We start from the raw sequence: 16,270 nt of genomic DNA, 5'->3' as shown, positions 1-16,270 counted from the left end.
TAGTACGGTGTTCTCAGTAACATAATAGAGTGGGCTGCTTTTTTTTTTGTGTGTGACTTTTTTCAAAATCAGTTTTCACTCCTTCATTTTTGGAACACCAATAAGAGGGTGGCGTCATTTTCAGGTTCAAAGATGAAAATACTGAAGTATATTTACAGAAAAAAAGTCCCCGTATGTATTTCAAGTGTATGGCAGGATTCTGCTGTGTGGTAATTTGCCTGTGTGTGTGTTTCTTTGCCGCTTGTCATCTCGTGTTGTTAAAGCTCATTTTACACTCTCTCATCTCTGCAGTCAGAAGAGGGCCCTACATGGACAACACTGAAGCAGGTTCCTACTCAGCTTTGTCACGTTGAAGTCACTCTCAACCAGTGGGCTGTGGGCCACTTGTGGGTGTCAGACTGGCATCTAGTGGGCTGTGGAGGTAGTGGTGCTGCCAAATGATTAGACTGAAATTAAGATAAATTACAAAACTACATGTTTTTGTGAGTAAAAGCGTCTAAATATTCAGAAATGGAATCACAAAGTAGAAACAGGAGAGTAAATTTTCATCATGGCAGCCACATTTGAAGACTAATTCTCTCAAGAAGTTGTTGTAGCTGTAAGTATTTTGTGTGTTTTTTGTAATGATGAAATTTTTTGCGGCACTACATCCTGACACTACATGTGTATGTGAATGGTAGGAGAGTTGGTTTGACACCGGACAGTCACCAGTTTGATTCAATTGTTGCCCTTGAGCAAGGCATGTAACCCCCGTTTTGCTTCCTGGGTGCCTGACATGGTTTGTATGTAGTGTGTGGTGAGTTCCTGCATGTTCAGCTAGTGATGGGTTATAGAAAATGCAGGGGTTCAGTTTCAATGTGTGTGTTGCATGTAAAATATAAACTGACAAATAAAGACAATTAATTCATTCTTAATATGGTAAATTAGACTAAAATTAGATTAACTTTGACTAAGATGTGATTTTTCCCCTTGATGTTGGCCTATTTTAACAAAAGGGAATCTTCGGAATTTCCAGAATATATGTACCTGTTCTCACTGTCTTGAAGAACTCACATTAAAAAAAAAAAAAAAAAAAAAAAAAAATTAGGGATGCACTGATACCGATACGAGTATTGGCATCGGCTCTGATACTGAGTGTGTGTACTTGTACTCGTAAAAGATATCCGATACAAATGCTCCGATACCACTTACGGCCGTGTGACATTCACAGTTCAGTGCAGCAGGTACGAGGAGGAGGAATAATGTGTGGGGAGTGTGAAGAGTGTGGAGATTTTTCAAAATAAATGATGGTGATAAAAGTAACGCTGACTGTAAGTAACATTAAAGACACAGACAGATACGGACGCAGCATTCTGTCCGTCCTCTGCGTACATTCCATCCGTTTTCCAGGTGCTCGCAGATGCGTAAACAGAATGAGAATACCAGCGGGTGTACGGAGCGGTGCGGACCGCTGCCAGCGGAAGTGAAAACGAAACTTATCACTCATTTCTCTTTTCTCTACCTGCTGAAGCTAAGCTGTTAAACCTTACCAGCGAAAACACTGCAACATTAGCATCACATTAGTGTTCTCTCTCTCCATGTTTATTATTACTGACTTTCTTCTTCTTCTCAAAAAAACTTTACTCTTCTTCGTGGTATTTGTCCAGTCTGGTTAATTCAGAGTGGCGTCCCCTGGTGGATTAATTGAGAAACACTCATTCCAACACATTAAATGTCAGTAGCAGCACTTTTTTCTAGTCAGACTAATGACAACGACAATAAAGCACATTTACAAAAGGAACAAAGAACTGGAATGGGATTATTAAGTACTCGTATCGGTACTCGGTATCGGCAAGTACTCAAATGTAAGTACTCGTACTCGGTCTGGAAAAAAGTGGTATCGGTGCATCCCTACAAATAACTGTCCAAAACTGTAGACAGTAGAGGTTAACAGACAGAAAGACAAAGGCTGAATCCCAATTCACCCCTTGCCCCCCGCCCCAGCTCCTACCCCTCCGTTTTGTGCATTCATGTGAAGGGGTAGTGTTGTCCCAATTCTCAATTAGACAGTGGTGAAAGGCTAAGGCGGAGGACTGTATAGCCCTCGAAACTGACATTTTCCAGGACCACACTATGAACTGAGGCGTAGGAGAAATTCATCTGTTCATAGCAGCATTGATGACTGCTGATGACGTAATGGGTTGTCCCATTTCATAGGAGAACGTTTAAACCCCTAACTCTTGCAGCTCCGTTTCAAGGGGTAGTGTCAAATGCAAAGACGAAGGGGTAGGGGAAAGGAGGAGGGCTAAGGGGTAAAATGGGATTGGGCCAAACTCTACTGAAAACATAACCTCCTTGGAAAAGGTAAAACTGTCAAATTAAAGTGCAAAATTGCATTGATCAACAACTGAATAACACCTTCAGTATCAACAGTACAACACATGTACCACTGATAACCTGCTAATGTTCCATCAAATGCAGCAACACAAAGTGGATTGGATTCTGAAATAAAAAGGCGATGGAACATAACCATGCCAGTAAAAGCTCCAGAGCATGTGGTGACAAAACATGACCCTGAACACATCAAAATGATATTCATAACAGGAGGCTCAGTGATGAGCAGAGTATTTATTTTGGTTATTACAGCAGATGATGGCATGTGTACAACCTAGTTTATTATTTCACCTTTTACTGCCAAATGTTTTTTGTCATTAATTTGGGAAAATAGGCCTTGGAACTTCATTCATTCATTCTTCTTCTGAACCCGCTTTATCCTCACTAGGGTTGGGGAGGGTGCTGGAGCCTATCCCAGCTACCTATGGGCGAAGGTGGGGTACACCCTGGATGAGATGCCAGTTGATCGCAGGGCTGACATATAGAGACAAACAACCATTCACTCTCACATTCGCATCTATGGGCAATTTTAGGTTACCATGGAGCTTAATTTAAACAACTACAGCTACAAAAGGTTGAGAATCACTGCTATACAATAAGCTCTGAATTGTCTTACTTTTACCCTGCAACCATTAAATGAGTCCTCAAAGGGTATTGCAGTGTGAGATGAATAAAGCCATGGTCCACCTATAAATCAAATCTATACAAGGATACCATAAACCAAAATCTACTTTTGTAAATTCCTCTTATGTTGCCACTATATCACCATATTCTGCTGTTACCTTTCAGTAAGTGTTTATGTTATAATAGACGGCTCTACATCCTATATGTTGCCACACTCATAACCAGTGTTTTGTTTTTTTTTACTCTGACATCATCCTAAAGGTTGGTCATTATCAGACTGTTACGGTAGTGCATAACCTCATAAATAAGATTTAGGTCTTTGACACTGTTACTGCCAAATAAATCTCATCTTTATGCTCATAACTGTATTTCCATATTATTGAAGTCAAATGTTAGCTTTACATTTATTTACATTCATTTTCCTCCGTCTACAAATCAAAGGTTATTGACTGTGAATTAAAGACATTAACAGACCAACAGAGACCAAGCACAATAAAAAGGTTGTTGATCTTTAACCCTTGAAAACCTGGTGCTACTTTTGTGGTGGTGCCCAAATTAATTCTTCTCTCTATTTTAACCCATCTATCCTTTATATTTTACGTATTTTTCAGTTAAAATCATGTATTTTCCTATATTTAATTCACTGATCGCGTAGATATTCATAAAAATTCAGAGTAAATTCAATGGTTCTTATATCAAAACAATGAAAACTGAAGAAAAAAAATGTCTTTTTCAGCAAAATATAATTAACTGAACAATAAAGCAAGTGTCTCCATCCACTGTTGAACACCATGGGTTTTACTAGTGAATCAATGTTGTAGAAGATGATGGTGTTTCCAGATTCACTTCGAAGCCTGTGAACATCCAAATGGGTCCAAACTACATTTTATATCAATTACTATTTCCATGTATTGATAGGATTAGTGGATCCGCAGGTGTTAAACATTTTAGATCAGCAGATGCTTTTGGTGGATGGCAGTTGTTTGGGTCTTTATGAGTTAATTCCTGTCCTTACTGAAATAAACACACTCTGAGGGACTCTGCCCAAGGGATCAATAATGCTCTATCTAATCTAAATGAAAACGAATGTGCCAGTATCTCAAAGATGGTCAAAAATGTTCTTTTCAATACATGTTTGGTCATAAACTGTAGGAGTACACAGCAGCAGTAGACTTTGCCTTTTCACATAAGCAGCACCAGCATCCTACATATTGGACAGCTCAGTCTCAGAACAGAGAGGTGTATAAAGAGAGGAAGACACGTCTGCGGTATCTGACATCGGAAATCAAGATCAAATCAAACAGTATGAAACCAAACTGTACTGAAACACTGTTGTGGCTTGTGTATGGAAAGACACTGGCTGTATTCAGAATATCTAGGCAGACCTAATTGCATAAGTATGTATTAATTAGAGTATCACCACATAAAAATAAGAACCGCTGTCTTCTCAAATGAGCCATATCTGTAGAGGGAGCAGGTCACCTACACAGGGCACGTCATGTTGTGGTGCAATGTTTCAACAGTAGCTCAGAATAGACCTATTATGTAGCGGGAGGGGGGGCTATCATTATCTCTGTTTGTTTGGAGCATATCTTCACTCCTAGATATTATTAAATATCCCACATTGAACATTAATCTGCAGTCTAAATATGGTCTTACCTTTTATTTATTTATTTATTTATTTATTCATTGTCAGTTTTTTTTTAGTGAACAATGAACTATTGAGCAGTATATATACACAATAGTATACATCAAAGTAGGATAAAAAAAATCATATTTCACAATATAATTTACATTTCCAATATATAGAAGCAAATGTAAGTAAAAATAAAATAAAATACAATAAAAATAAAATAAAAAAAAGCTTGAGGTATAAAATAGACATTATATAAATTAAATAAGATTATATAATGACATAGTTTTTTTTATTGCCTCCGCCAAGGAGGTTATGTTTTTGCCAGGGTTTGTTTGTTTGTCTGTCTGTTTGTCTGTCCGTTAGTGTGCAACATAACTCAAAAAGTTATGGACAGATTTTGATGAAATTTTCAGGGTTTGTTGGAAACGGGATAAGGAAGAAATGATTAAATTTTGGTGGTGATCGGGGGTGGGGGGGCCCATGGGGCGGGGGGGCATTTCCAACAAACCCTGAAAATTTCATCAAAATCTGTCCATAACTTTTTGAGTTATGTTGCACACTAACGGACAGACAAACAAACAGACAGACAAACAAACAAACCCTGGCAAAAACATAACCTCCTTGGCGTGGGGGGGCCCACGGGGGGGGCCACTGATCAGCCTTGGCAGAGGTCTGCGCTCTCCGAGTGCTTTTCTAGTTTTATTTGTTTTAGAGTTTATAATATTCTTTAAATTGTCTAAATAATTGGGAAAAAAGTGCTTAAAAACAATAATGTTTGGATGCTGGTGTGCAAATTTAGTGCAATGAATGTGAAATTTGGAAAATACTATTCAAAGGTTGATAATATAGCTTTTTTTCTGGATTTATTTTATCAATTCATGAAAGGCCAAAATAAAACTAGAAGCACTCGGAGAGCGCAGACCTCCGCCAAGGCTGATCAGTGCCCCCCCCCCATGGGCCCCCCCACCCCCGATCACCACCAAAATTTAAGCATTTCTTCCTTATCCCATTTCCAACAAACCCTGAAAATTTCATCCAAATCTGTCCATAACTTTTTGAGTTATGTTGCACACTAACGGACAGACAAACAAACAAACAGACAGACAAACAAACAAACAAAGAAACCCTGGCAAAAACATAACCTCCTTGGCGGAGGTAATAAAATAAAAAAGCTCGAGGTATAAAATAGAAATTCTATAAATTAAATAAGATTATATACTTGACATAGTTTTTTATTTTATTTGCTTTAACGTTTATAATGCTCTTTAAATTGTCTAAATAACTGGAAAAAAGTGCTTTAAAACAATAATCTTTGGACGCTGGCGTGCAAATTTAGTGCAATGAATGTGAAATTTGGCAAATATTACTAAAAGGTTGATAATATATCTTTTTTTTCTGGATTTACTTTATCAGTTTGTGAAAGGCCAAATGAAACATGTTGAAAGTTCAATTTACATGAAAGGTCAATTTTGGTGTTTATGAAATTATTTAAATCAATCCAAAATACATGTGAGTAGGTGTAATCCCAAAATAAATGACCTATTGTTCCTTGTGCGTTGCTACAAAAAGAACAAAGAGTATCAATATTTTTCTTATATTTTACATGACTGGTCTTTACCTGGTCTTACCTTTTAACATTTAGATAATTGCATAGTGTGACACCTTAAAACAAGGATTTGGATTTACACTTTTTTTTTTATTTCATACAATTAGCTGCTGAAGTATCTTTTTAAAAACTACATACTTCTCAAACAATGTGATGACAAGCCTTTGTAAAAACAGGCAAGCAAACACAAGATTTACATTAAATGATTCATTAACCCTTTATAGGGCAAGTGACTATTTTTGGTAATTGGCGCACACATTACAAAATAGTGACAACAACAGTTCCAGTGAGGACAGTGAGTCAACAATCTCAGGTCTAATGTGTTCTACAGGGTCTGTAAGATCCACCTCTGCATGAACAGTGAGTGTATCTGCTTTGGTAGGTACCATGAGGTAATGGTACTAATGTAAGGAATGATGTTCAAAGGGAGAATGTGGATGTGGACAGGGGTCTGGATCAGCACTTATGTTGTTCTAATGTTCTAAAAGACTAAAATCCTTTCACATTATTCTTTTTCTTGTATTTTTTTATATACAGGGTGGGGAAGCAAAATTTACAATGAACATTTAGTTGTTTTTTCTCAGCAGGCACTATGTCAATTGTTTTGAAACCAAACATATATTGATGTCATAATCATACCTAACACTATTATCCATACCTTTTCAGAAACTTTTGCCCATATGAGTAATCAGGAAAGCAAACGTCAAAGAGTGTGTGATTTGCTGAATGCACTCGTCACACCAAAGGAGATTTCAAAAATAGTTGGAGTGTCCATAAAGACTGTTTATAATGGAAAGAAGAGAAGGACTATGAGCAAAACTATTACGAGAAAGTCTGGAAGATACTATTAAAGAAGAATGGGAGAAGTTGTCACCCGAATATTTGAGGAACACTTGCACAAATTTCAGGAAGCGTGTGAAGGCAGTTATTGAGAAAGAAGGAGGACACATAGAATAAAAACATTTTCTATTATGTAAATTTTCTTGTGGCAAATAAATTCTCATGACTTTCAATAAAGTAATTGGTCATACACTGTCTTTCAATCCCTGCCTCAAAATATTGTAAATTTTGCTTCCCCACCCTGTATACTTCTTAAGATTTTTTTTTTTTTTTCCACTAATGGGCACGGAACCAAATATGGTAACTTCATTGACTTTGATTTTCTATATAACAATAAAAAAAATGTAGAAAAATTGAATAAAAGAGATAGATTCTTGTTATGCCTCCAATAATGCATCATGGTTGAAATTTTGTATTGAGCATTTCTGAGTGCCCTATAAAGGGTTAATTAACATCAAACCCTGTGTTTTGATGTGTAAAATGAGCACCATTGGACTGCCCTTTGCGCGCCACTAATCATCGTCTTTCATCAGTTTCATGCTTATGGCATACTGTCATCTCAGTGGTATCCAGTGGGTAAATTCACAAGCCGCAGTATAAAACATGACATAAGTTCTGCCAAATGAAGGAATGATATCTGGGATGTTATGATCTTATGAATTATTCCCATGTAAGAACCATTCATCATTAAGAAAGGAAGTTTCATTTGTCAGTGAGCACTTAAGTGGGACTCATTCCATGTGAATTTATACGTGAGTATCTCTTTCTTTGCATATGTGAGAGTGTTTTGTGAGAAGTTTCCCAGCAGGCCTTGTATTAATGAATCTTTCTGCTGTGATTGTAATGAATTCATTGCCTGTTTGACATACGTGGTGGATGCATGTTTTGTCCAGTATTAGAACATGTTATTAACGACTGTGACTGAACATATACTGTATGTGCCTGCTGCAATTCCTTTGTAACGTGACTCTTTTTTCACTCTGCGAGGTGACAAAAAGAAATGCCTCTTGCTGAGAAAGTGAAGAGCCTTAATTATTCATGAGCCCTTTGAGCACAAATGTGAATTATTAATGTTATTCTCCTTCAGGGGTAATAAAGCCCCCTCCATAATGGCTTCATTCAAAGGTAGGTTTGCGGACAAAGGACTACAACTTGCCTAGATGGCTACCCACAGAGATGACTATTCATGACCTTACACTTACTGTGGTAGTATGACTCAATTAGGGCCCTTTCAGACAGGCAATCTGTAACATCGATCTGTATTCGCAAGAGCTGTTTGTCTTTTAAACATAGGTCTCAGTAAAAGAAAAGTGACAGGACTGTTACAGATAAGGCAGAGCTGCTTGTGGGGTACAATGAAAGACAGAATCAGCAGTGAGTGGACGCTGATGCCACCAGGGAAGACAGTATCAAAGATGAAAAATTAAAGTTATTGAATGTTTAACCTCCACACAGGGCTGCCGACCATGTGTAGACATTGGCTGATGCTCATCCCACTTCATTAACACCACTAGAAGCTGTCTAAGCACCTATAACCTTCATTCATCATTTGTGGGTTTGTACTTTAAAGGCCCATGGTGATGTAAGGCTGATTCAATCACATATAGTACCTGCCGGTTTTTTTCAGGGTGGAGACTTTGTTTTGGCCATCTTGTGTTATGATAAAAAATAAGAAGCGTAGAGCACAAAAAGCCACAGAACATCCGAGAATTCAAGAGAGGGAATTTTACCACAGGTATGAGAGGAAAATGATCGCCGCAACCCAACCACAGTTTCATATAATTATCTAATTGTGGGAGATCATTCAGGGTCCGACGCACAAAACCTTTTTATTTTGGGCGATGTGAATCAGAAAACCGGCATTCAGACAGGGCACTTCATTTTAATTTGCTCGTGTGCTGTGATGCATAAAGGGAATGAGTGAATGGAGGAACATAAAGAATAGTCCAACCTCTTACACACAGGGTAGAGAAAGAAACAAGAAACAACAAACGTTCTTTTACTCACATAAATTAGTGTGAGTAAAAAAAAACAATGAGGAGAAGAAGGAGAAACTGCCATATAAGTGTGAGACATCGGTGTTGAAAGTGTTGTTTGATAGACAGCCTGTTACTATGGTTACCTGAGACTGGTGCGGAGCCACCGCGACTATAGAGAGGAGGAGCCTGGAAGGCGTAGACCACATCGCTATCAGCAATCGCTGTCAGGTCATCGTCATCTGAAAAGGAGCGTTGGAACCCTGTGGAGTACAGCTCCGACAGGATTACCTGGAAATAAAGAGTGAAAGAGACATTAAAACACATAACAGCACAACAGATATTAAAACACGCTGTGCCTTTGCTTGCAGCTCTTAGCAGAAGCTGAAACGGGATTTTTCTTTTAGCTGCAAACCAAATTTCCCCACAGGGGAACAATAAGGGATTTAATTGAATGGGGAGAAGAAACACCTAGTGCCTCAATGGTTCTATTGTTGATCCTGTGGGATGTATGAGTCACAAAAATAAACCAATGATAATACATGCAAACAAGTTTACAAAGGATAATAAACTAGTGTTATGTATCTCAAGGAAATTCAAAATAAATCTTTCATTCTGTTCTAAATCATTGGAAATAAATCATGTACAGCATTGCATGAAAGACAACACATTACCCAAATAAACCTAAAAACTTAGATCATATGTTGGAAACTGAAAGAAATCAAAATAAAAAATCTAAATGTTCAACGTCATGAATCATATCAAGGACAGCTTTCCTTCAAGAATGCTTTCATTTTTACATATCATGTTATGACAGTGTAAATATTGCATTGCATTATTACTATTTTAGCATGAGGGTATTTCACTTGTAGACTGACTGGTGTTTATAAAATGTTTGGTCTTCATAATATACTTCAGTGGAAAACAAGCTCACAAAACTCACAAAGAGTCAATACTTTACTGACCATGCCTCAGTTTGTGCAAAGAATACTAAACTGCTGGTAACCACCACATCTTTTCTACCAGCTCATTCTAAATGGTGAAATGGATCAAACCATACAGATACCCATACAGAGAACAAACTAAATCTAAAAAAAAAAAAAAAAGTTGTTAAGGTACAGAAAAAACAGACAGCATCTTTAATGGGCTATACTGTCACATTAAAATAAAAACATACAATACACATTGTAAATATCACAACATTTTGTACATTTTTGTGAACAAAGATGATAAAAAAAGACAAGAAAGTCAGTAACAGTTAAATAATTTTCAAGAGCTTATTAAAGATGCGGAATTAAAAACATGAGAAAAAAAAGTTAGTGTAAAGCACTGTGTAAAGTCATGTACATAACAAATACATTTAACAGGATTTTAGGTGACATCAAACAAGTGGCCAGTCTGCTACTGTTTTTACATCAAATAAAACTAAAGTGTGCAAATATGTGGATGGACAACTCTTACTCACTTATTATTGGGACATAAATCTATATCCAAATGCACTTAAGTGGGCTCAGTTACCATATATGGACAAAAACATGTTCCCAAGAGTATAATTCTCTAAGAAATTAAAAAAAAAATCACTTATGTGCATGCAATGCTGTTTTGCTCTTCTGTTCCTGAGGACTCCTGATTTACAAAATCCAGCAATTGTCATCATCTATTGTACAACAGATGTGTGAGTAATGAACACACACTTGGGGAACTGTTTACTTCACCCTTTCTTTTCTCCTCCTGGTAACATTTCACCTCAACACGCATATATTCATGTGTTTCGACATCTTCACCTTTTCATCACAGAGTCTGTCATCACGCGTTACAAGCCAGAGTTGGATAAAAATGTAATTTATATTTGTTTACTTATTACAATCAAACTTTTATCAGTAATTAAAGTAGCAATCACTAAGATTTGTTTTGTTCCCTTCAGCACTCTCTATTGGTGATAAGTAGTAATTACAGGTTTGTTATTAAACCGCTCTTCATAGAGATGCACCGCTGAAACGTCATCCAGTGTCATCAGTCAGCTGACAGTTGAACCTGTGGCCACGCCCCCTTGGTCATCACACTGATAGAGTTCAATTTTATCTGGTGGTGTATTGGCTGTCTGCGACAAAAGGGTTTAGTTTGTTCACTTTTTGGCTACGCTCAGACTGCAGGCAAATTCGGCCCAAATCCGATTTTTTTTGCCCATATGTGACTTGTATCCGATCTGTTAAAGACAATTTGAACAGCACAAATCTGATTTTTTCAAATTCGACCCAGGCCATTTTCATATGTGGTCTTAAATCAGATACATAGCTGATCTGGTGGTGATCAGGGGGTGGGGCGAATTTTTTGTTTGTTTGTCCGTCTATTAGCAAGATAACTAAAAAAGTTATGGAAGGATTTTGATGAAATCTTCAGAAAATGTTGATACTGGCACAAGGAACAAATGGTTAAATGTTTTTGGTGATGGGGGGGGGATCTGCCTTGGTGGAGGTCTGCGCTCTCAGAGTGCTCTTCTAGTTTGTAATGCAACTTCAGTTCGAACGGCCAGGTCACATTTATCCGACCTTTATGTTATTGAAATGCGACCAACATCACAATTCTGTGTCCCAGGAGGAGGAGTGGCGGGAAAAACACACTTCCGTAAATACAGTGCGTAAATACCTACATGGTCAAGTATAACGTCAGGACCTCTTTTGCGCATGCAGGTCACTTCAGGGTTGCATTCAGTTCATACTCAAAACTGATAGAAGTCGCATTTAATGTGTAATATGAACGAGCACACAAAAAAATCAGAATTGGGCATTAAGACCTGCTGTCTGAACGTAGCCTTCCCCTCTCTCCCCTTTACCTCCAGTCACAACTTATCATTAGACAGAGTTAACTCTACATTCAGGATTTGTGTCTGTTGGTGTAAATGGTCTATAATTGTGTTTTGCAGTAATAGAATCACAGAATAACACCATCCCCATTTGTTTCAGGCTGTGTTAATGTAAAAGCTTAAAGGTGCGGGAGACTTTCGTGACCAATTTTTCATCAAATCTGTCAAACTTCAGTCATAACCTAAGTATCATGAATCTGTAAGTCTTACTGTGATTACTCACCTGAATCTCTTGCATTACAGTGAACAGTTTCTTAGTGTCATCCACCATAAACAAACCCGTGTGTTTACAGAGTTGGGAGGTAATGCGGGCATCTTCGGAATTTTGTCGCAACGTGCATTGAGGGAAACGCCGGTTCGTGCCGATGTCTGACAGCAGCAGCTGCTACAGACACGACGCGGAAACGGCAGGAGCTCCCTTCCTTCTGTGTATATTCCTCCAGCCGTTTCTGTGTTTCATCCATATAATATTATATGCCTTCGCTTCCCACAATGCACGTCGACAAAATTCCGACGATGTCCGAGTTACCTCCCGACTATGTAAACACACGGGTTTGTTTATGGTGGATGGCACGTCGAAATTGTTCAATGCAAGAGATTCAGGTGAGTAATCACAGAAAGACTTACAGATTCGTGATACTTAGGATATGACTGAGGTTTGACAGATTTGATGAAAAATTGGTCACGAAAGTCTCCCGCACCAAGTGTGAAGTGAGTGAACATAGTAGCAAAAGCTTTACATGCGTTTTTCCTTTGTCTCTTATTGTACTCATTCTACTATTGCTGCTGCTGCTGACTCATGATTTTGCCAGTTGAATCAGAAAGGACACAGATACAGTATGAGAATGTATTTTTGAAGATTTCTATATGAATGCAGTGCTGTCATGAAAAACTCTACTCTTTGGACAGTTCTGGATAATTACCAACCCATAGACTCAGAGCCCTGCGTCTTTTAACATTTGGCTGTAGAAGACATGTCTATTCCACCTGAGCTCACCTCAGGACACCTGTGTTAGTCTGACAGGTAACCCCTAGGCACTTCACTCAGACTCCTCACCTGTCCTGGACCAGGACTTCACAGAGGGTTTCACCTCCTTCCTCATGGAGTGAGAGAAAAAGGTGAGAATTTCTATCTATTTTCAGTTTATTATGTGTCTGTTGAAGTTAGACTATAGCAGGCGCACTGGATAACCTCCTTGGCCAATGTTAAGATGCTATAATAAGAATAACTTATTTATATAGCACCTTTAAAAACCTTTAAAACCTTTAAAAGTCAAAATAACAACAGAGGGCCAAAGAGGAGGACAGAATTAACTCTTTAAGTGCCAGACAGTTAAGGGTTCTAATAAGCCTTAAAAGTGCCACAGAATTTGGCCGTTTTTCAGTATTTTGCGTCGTTTTTATAATATTTGAAGAATCCTGCAGGAAACCGCTCGATAACATCCGACCTATTGCTGATTAGATCCAAAACGCACCGGACGCAGCCGATTCATTATTGATCGTAATTTGCATAATTTATAATAATAATAATAATAATAATAATAATAATAATAATAATATTTGTTTATATAGCACTTTTCATACATTAAAAACTGTAGCACAAAGTGCTTTACATATCAGTTTAAAAATCAGTACCGCCCCCCACCCACACCCACCCACTCACCCGCACACACACACACATATACATGCAAACCCACATATACATGCAAACCCACAAGCTCACACATACTTAAGAAGACTGACTGAGCACGGGTAGACCAGAACAAAAATGCACAAGTAAAACATCAATTTAGGAGGCGCTGTCTCAGGGAGCCATCCGCACCAGGAGGCAGCCGCCAACCCCGGCGACCAGGCACCAGCAACACAGCCCCGCATCCCAACTAGTGGGAGAGGGCCAACTGGGACCCCCACCCACCAGAAAGGAGCGGACCCCAGTGAGAGAAGGCGCCACAGCCCCCGGAGTCCACAGCCGCCCCCCGGCATGGAGGGCTCCCTCTGATAAAACACCGGAGAATAAGAAACATTAAAAAGATATAAAAATATTATTCAGTCGCGTGACCTCAAATTCCCGTCTGCTTGGTCTCAAAAGGGGGACACAGAAAGAACGTCATCGAAATGTGAGAAAGAAATGGGGGTGGATGGTTTGTTTGTACACAAATGTGGCGTGTTCTCCAAAGCCGATCTGATCGGCCCGTGGCACTTTACAGGTTGTTTTCGTAAAGCCGATTTAATCGGCCCATGGCACTGAAAGTGTTAAGCTGAAATTGAAATAAAACCAGATGCAAGCAAGGACACCAAAAACATAGAAAAACAACACAACACAGTAAAATAGATAAGAACAGCAAACTAGAAAAACATGACACTGACTCTATAATCACTCACTATGAGCTACTTCTACTTTGTCTGCTGTTAACATCTTTGAGGTCTAGTAAACACAACAGTGTAACCCTGTCCTGTATGTGTCTCATCTGTACTCTGATATTTTGCAGTTCCACATCGTAAATATGTGTATAGTCTGTATAGTTTATAATATCATCATCACTACTACTACTACTACGCCTGTAACAGTACATGTACTGAACCGAACCGTTTCGGTACACACCTGTTCGGTTTGGTACACAGCTTGTTACGACACGACTCTTGGTGTGGGCCCAAATGCAGCGAGACACATTGGTCAGTGGTCAAAAATGGATTTATTAAACAAAGTTCTCTAAGTACAAAAGTGGAAAAACAAAAAGTGAAGCACAACATGCTCAAAAAACCCTATTAACTAAAAGAGAATTACAACATACTTTTAACAAACTAAAAACCTGAGGTAGAAAACATGCGGTTCAAGATTCTAGATACTTATCAGATGAAGCTCTTCTCAAGATCACAGACAAGGACGCACTGACAAGAGACAAAGGGAGTGGGGAGAATATATGAGGGAGGCAGGGATCAAAAACAGGTGTGGACAATAACGAGGGGAACACCAGGTGCAAACAATGAAGGGAAAGGGAAGACAGAGACAAGACTGACAGTGTGCAGACAAAAAACAGGAAAGCAACCACATCACCAAAATAAAACAGGAAGAGACCAAAAACTCCTAAAAAAATTAACATAACCGTCGACGCATGACACATCTGTACTGAAACGGCACAGTATGTTGAGAAAAAGAAAAAGAAACGAAAGATGTTGTTTGATGCGGAACTTTAAATCCGCACAAGTTCCACACGGACATATTGAAGGATGCGCACATTGACCCGAAATATGAAATAGTAGCTGATATAAGGTAAAAAAAAACAAAAAAAACCCAACAAATATCATGTGAACCTGGAAGGAAGACAACAACGGGGAAAGAGACGCTGATAAGACAGATGTTGTTTACCGCCTATGAACTACGGTAGTTCTAAAACACTTACACTAGCTCTGTCTGTCTGTCTGTCTGTCTCTCTCTCTCTCTCTCTCTCCCTCTCTGAAAGCTGTATAATAGAGGAATAGAACCCAGGAGTTGGACGTTCAAAGTATATAAAGTTTCACTTTCGTTTCACGCCAGCGTTTGTTATGTTAGTTATGGACCCCCCCACCCCGGCTCCGACCAAAAAAAAAAAAAAAAAAGACAAATCGCACCCTGCACGCACACGCACGTACACAAAGTGGCCTAAACAGTTTGTTCTCTGTCCTAAAATAAATACTTTGGTTATTTTTTTGTTGTCATTGTTGCTAAAGAGAATACCAGTTCGTCCTCTTGTTAATGCTGCACTTCATGTGGAATTTTTTTGGTATTTTTATGCAGAATCTGAACTGACAGAACTGTGATTTGATTTTTGTTGTTTGTACAAAACTAGCTGCCAGAGAAAAGTGCAATACTAATGTTTAAAATACATTTAGTAATATTAATAATTTCTTTTATTTTCTATTTGATTTATAGCAGCAGAATTATATTCCTGTTTTTCTGTATTCTATTGTGTCCAAAAATTGGGGGAAAAATGTAAAAAAAAATCCTAAATGTAGACATTTAGAGGGGTTTTCTTTCTTCCCGTACCAAACCGAAAAAAAAACAAACCGTGGTTTCAAAACCGAAAACATACCGAACCGAAAATTTTGTGTACCGTTATAGGCCTAATTATTACTATTATTTTATATAGTTTTTTTGCACTATCTTTATGCATGCACACTTTTCCTTGCACTTTATTCTGTTGTTGCCTTGATCATTTAATTCCCCCATTGTGGGATCAATAAAGTCTGATCTAATCTAATCTAATCTAAAGTCTATGTGTGTTAAACACTGGTACACACTGCCTATCCCACCTCTGTGTGTGTTCAGGTCACTGGTCACTATGGTGATGGAACACACATCACTACTGTTCACA

General features: G+C 38.4%; 1 protein-coding gene across 1 annotated transcript in view; it reads right to left on the bottom strand.

The window, feature by feature from the left end:
- The window catches only part of usp43a (ubiquitin specific peptidase 43a), a 211,892-nt gene that overhangs the window by 90,536 nt on the left and 105,086 nt on the right, over nt 1-16,270 (bottom strand). The window contains exon 6 of the mRNA XM_030137013.1: nt 9,202-9,346. Within this exon, the coding sequence (XP_029992873.1) occupies nt 9,202-9,346 (145 nt within the window). The remainder of the gene's footprint in view (nt 1-9,201; nt 9,347-16,270) is intronic.

This window comes from Sphaeramia orbicularis, chromosome 1 (genome assembly GCF_902148855.1).
Source record: "Sphaeramia orbicularis chromosome 1, fSphaOr1.1, whole genome shotgun sequence".
NCBI lineage: Eukaryota > Metazoa > Chordata > Actinopteri > Kurtiformes > Apogonidae > Sphaeramia > Sphaeramia orbicularis.
The sequence above is the reverse complement of the archived record's forward strand: the minus strand, read 5'-3'. Positions and strand labels throughout refer to the sequence as shown.